Raw genomic sequence first — 4731 nt, forward strand, 5'->3', positions numbered from 1 at the left:
TTGATTAATTGAGTTTTGGATTATCATTTTTAAGACATTCCTCCGCGAGGGCCGACACTAGAACCACATGTTATGGAACCGCTTCGCCAATTGTAACGCGCCTGCTCGACCAGGGGCGGTGTGTAATCTTCGGTTTTTACTTCGCTCAACGCTTCATACCTCGTGCTTCGACCGATCTTCTTCGAAGTTCGGTCCTCGTCTTCGTACGCGGCCCTTGTTATCCGGATTCCCCAGGGGAGGGACGGATAAATTCTTGCGGAAATAATCCGGGGAAGCAGGGGATCGAACCCACGACCTTTGAGTTAAGAAACCGATGCTCTACCACCTGAGCTATTCCCCCCTCCCATGTGGTGAATTTGGTATGTCGTCGCACATTCGAAATCTCCCTAATATTGACGCGCCATTCCATCAGGACCTTGGTGCGTCTTACTACAGTAGAAACGTACTAGTAATAATTAACTGTAAACGATTTTGAGCATTCCATAAGCTTAACGATTTCATCACGTTGCCATGCATATTGTACTGAAGTACTAGTATACAGTATGTGCACATATACACTAGTACACAACAGCTGACCTGATATGTATATTTCCCAGCGTGTTACGCAAGTCACGTGCTACAGTACACTTACACACACCTGCTGGCCTGATTGATATAGTACTAGTAGTACTACGTAGTACGTACTTATTACTATTTAGTATTATACTATTTCCCAGCGTGTTAAGCAAGGCAAGCCACGTGCTACACCCAGCATTGGACTCAATTTGCAATTTCCATTGACCCAACAACATCATGCTTCAGTACCGTTTTATGGCGCTCGCCGCCACAGCAGCCACCGTCGTCACGGCCAAAATCTCGGTCCAAGTGCATCGTAACTTGGAAATCGCCAAGCAGTCGAATATCGTGGTCAATTTTCACTCTGACGAGGCCCTCGCCACCCACCGCCGCCGACTCAAGGGCGGCGCGTCTCGCACCGAAACCATTGAGTCGCTGGTTGATTCGTTGAAGGAGCACACCACCAAGTCTCAGGCGTCGGTCAAGTCGCTCCTGGCCAACCAAGTTGAATCGACGGCTGTGGAAGTGGCTACGACATGGATCCAATGTTCCATGTACATCGACAACGCCCCCAACGACCTCGTCCAGAAGATCGCGGCGTTGCCGGAAGTCAAATACATTCACGAGCCAGTTACAATGACACTCGATGAAACCAAAAGCGGTGACAAACCAGCTAGTGCTGTCAATGAGGTCAGCGAATGGGGGATCAAGAAGATCCAAGCGCCGGCGCTGTGGGCCAAAGGCATCAAGGGCGACGGCATTGTCGTGGCCAACATCGACTCCGGTGTTCGCTATACCCATGATTCATTGAAGTCGAACTGGCGAAGTGAATATGGTTGGTTCGACCCGTACAACAAGACGACACTGCCCAGCGACCCGCTGGGCCACGGCACTTCCATCATGGGCACTATGGTGGGAACGCAAGGTATTGGTGTCGCCCCCAAGGCCAAGTGGATTGCTTGCAAAGGGTGCAAGAACGGGTGGTGCGTGGATCGTAAGGTGGTGGAATGCGCTCAATTCCTGCTTTGTCCCCACGACAAAGACGGCAACAACCGAAACTGCAGCAAGGCCCCTCATGTGATCAACGGCAGCTTTGGTAGGCACCGCAGGGACTTCTTTTTGGAAGGCATGATTACAATGTGGAGAGAAGCGGGAATCATTCCCGTGTTTTCGAACGGCAACAATGGCCTAAAAGGCTGTGGGTATTCAACTTATCCTGGCACGTCCCCTCAAGTGATTTCTGTCGGCTTCACTGACTCCAGCGATTCTTTGTCGATCTATTCAAGTTTGGGACCTTCCGTGAGGAACCACGTCAAACCCGACATTTCGGCTCCTGGTTCCGACATCCGTACCGCAGGACACTTGAGTGACGATGGTGTTTTGCAGGCCTCTGGCTCGAGCATGTCCGCGCCTTATGTTTCTGGAGCCATCGCCTTGTACTTGTCTGCCAACAAAGGCGCCTCGTACGACCAAGTGTACAAGGCCCTGACCAAGAATGTGGACACGGACACGTTAACTCCGCCCAACAAGACCTGCGGTGGTATTCCCAACACGCGATATCCGAACAACCTCTTTGGCTACGGCCGGTTGAACATCTTCAAGGCCGTAGCTGCTAGCATCCCCCGTCTCACTCTTCCCCCGCCATCCCCGAAGGACTCCAAGTCCAACCAAGTCTTCAACCCGACCAATGGCCTAAACACGTGTGGCACCTTGGAAGACAACACGCACTATATTGGCGGCAACTTGGCTTCGGCCAAACTGGCGACTGCTGAATCCTGCTGCGCTGAATGTAAAAAGACACCGGGATGCAAACTCTTTGTGTGGTACAACCTCAACGGTGGCTTGTGCCGGCTCAAAGACACCCAAGGCCCAAAGGTGGCTGTGGACGGAGCCAAGGCGGGCGTGCTACCAGCCCCAGCCTTGGCACGACCGCCGTTATTTTAGACCAGCTATTTCCATCGTCAACAAACTGGAAATTGCCTCGAGGTTCTCTACCTCCAAGTCCTCACCCTGAGCATGAAATAGGGGTGTCTCGCGGTTCTGGTCTGTGAAGGAATGCTCACTAACTACTAGGAGCTTAAAATCCATGAATACATTGTATCATTTCAATCGCTATGGGTTCTCAACCCTTCTGCTCTCCAAGTGGTTACGGTATAACCTTTCGCATCGGTGGGAAAACTTAAGTTTTTTCATTTCTCACTGACATTTTCTATTTTGACATGCTTCAAAGCTATACTTCACAGGTAAATTTATCACTTACTCACATTTCGATAACCAATTAAGGATTGCTTTGCTTATCTTGAAGCATGTATGTGTCGGAGCATTGAAATTCTGGGAGATGCGGGAACTGGACGAAAACTCATCACAACCATGTGATGCAAGCAAAGAGCGATTGCCATGAATAATCAAATACCTTTCATATTGGTGAACAAATTCATTATTGACTCGGTACTATAAACTAGTCTAGCTTACTAAGTAGGTGCGTCGACGTCGCTCTAGAATCCACTTTACAGCAACATACAAATGTAGCGCAGGCGACTCTGCTTTAAGTAAACCCGGAGCAGTGTCGCCTCCGTCGATGGATTAATAAAGTCTTTGATCAGATCACATGCAGGTACCTCGACTTTACCACCTCGTTGGACATCGGGGACACTGCGGCGGCATCCGCCGCTTTGCCTACGATTTCCAGCGAGGTAGCTATCATCGACACTACAGTCAGTACATCCAACTAACTTCACGTACCGTTATCGACGAATTCTGCCCTGACTATTCGGCGCGCCGACAATCGTGTCTCGTCGGATGAAGGGATGGTTGCATCGGCTATTTCATGTGATCATCTCGCAAAATTACAATCAGACATACCACCTTCCAACACAGGCGATATAGTGGGCGTACCATTATTTACGGGTCTTTGATGGCTCCATTTTGGGCGTCGGCCGCGCGGCGCAGCTGACCTCACGACGTGATGGCGCACCCAGTGGTTCACAAAAAATAATCTATTAAAAATATTTTTTTATTTGAACGAAAAATAGTTTATTTTGCGCCATCACCAAAATAGATAACGTTAAGTTATCTTTTCCCAAGATCATAAAATAGATAACTACTTCCTCTGTTCGCATATACCGCGCGCCGACATATCACCTTTTCACTACTACGTAGTATTTCCAAATTACTAGCAACATTTGCCAAGTGTTGTAAACTATCCGGACGTTATCCGTACAATCTGGGTGACTTCGATTGCACTTCGACGTACCACTTCTCAAATCCCTGAAAAATATAAAACTCAAAGATCTGATATTTTTAATTTTATAAAAGTGCGAAAAAACGAAGCAGTTTTTGAACATAAAGACGTGCTTTTCGAGCTTTTCCGTTTTTGATACTCTTTCAAATTTGGTTCGATTCATCAAATTTGGATCAAAATTGAACATGTAGGCTCACTGAGAAGTCAAATGTCGGCTCTAATATCGAACAGAGGAAGTATAACGGCACAATAAATAATCTATTCCATATTACAGGATAATACTGTACTACGTAGTACACATTAGTTGGCATGTTGCGAAACAATTACCAACAGTCCTAAATAGCGTCCCTACAAATATCCGGTTAATTATCCGGATGTTTCGCAGCATGCCAACTAATGTGTACTACGTCGTACAGTATTATCCTGTAATATGGAATAGATTATTTATTGTGCCGTTATACTTCCTCTGTTCGATATTAGAGCCGACATTTGACTTCTCAGTGAGCCTACATGTTCAATTTTGATCCAAATTTGATGAATCGAACCACATTTGAAAGAGTATCAAAAACGGAAAAGCTCGAAAAGCACGTCTTTATGTTCAAAAACTGCTTCGTTTTTTCGCACTTTTATAAAATTAAAAATATCAGATCTTTGAGTTTTATATTTTTCAGGGATTTGAGAAGTGGTACGTCGAAGTGCAATCGAAGTCACCCAGATTGTACGGATAACGTCCGGATAGTTTACAACACTTGGCAAATGTTGCTAGTAATTTGGAAATACTACGTAGTAGTGAAAAGGTGATATGTCGGCGCGCGGTATATGCGAACAGAGGAAGTAGTTATCTATTTTATGATCTTGGGAAAAGATAACTTAACGTTATCTATTTTGGTGATGGCGCAAAATAAACTATTTTTCGTTCAAATAAAAAAATATTT

General features: G+C 46.3%; 1 protein-coding gene and 1 pseudogene across 2 annotated transcripts; one reads left to right on the forward strand and one right to left on the reverse strand.

Moving 5' to 3' along the window:
* Positions 1–267: 267 nt before the first annotated feature.
* H257_06042 lies at positions 268–340 on the reverse strand (annotated as a pseudogene). Its single transcript has one exon. The product of its transcript is annotated as a tRNA-OTHER (tRNA).
* A 452-nt stretch (positions 341–792) lies between these two features.
* On the forward strand, positions 793–2499 carry H257_06043 (hypothetical protein; the record flags this gene model as incomplete). Its single annotated transcript, XM_009831113.1, has 1 exon — positions 793–2499. One exon carries the CDS (start codon positions 793–795, stop codon positions 2497–2499), a length of 1707 nt encoding a protein of 568 aa, XP_009829415.1.
* Positions 2500–4731: the final 2232 nt, after the last annotated feature.

The sequence above is a fragment of the Aphanomyces astaci genome (genome assembly GCF_000520075.1).
Source record: "Aphanomyces astaci strain APO3 unplaced genomic scaffold supercont1.11, whole genome shotgun sequence".
Lineage (NCBI taxonomy): Eukaryota > Oomycota > Saprolegniomycetes > Saprolegniales > Verrucalvaceae > Aphanomyces > Aphanomyces astaci.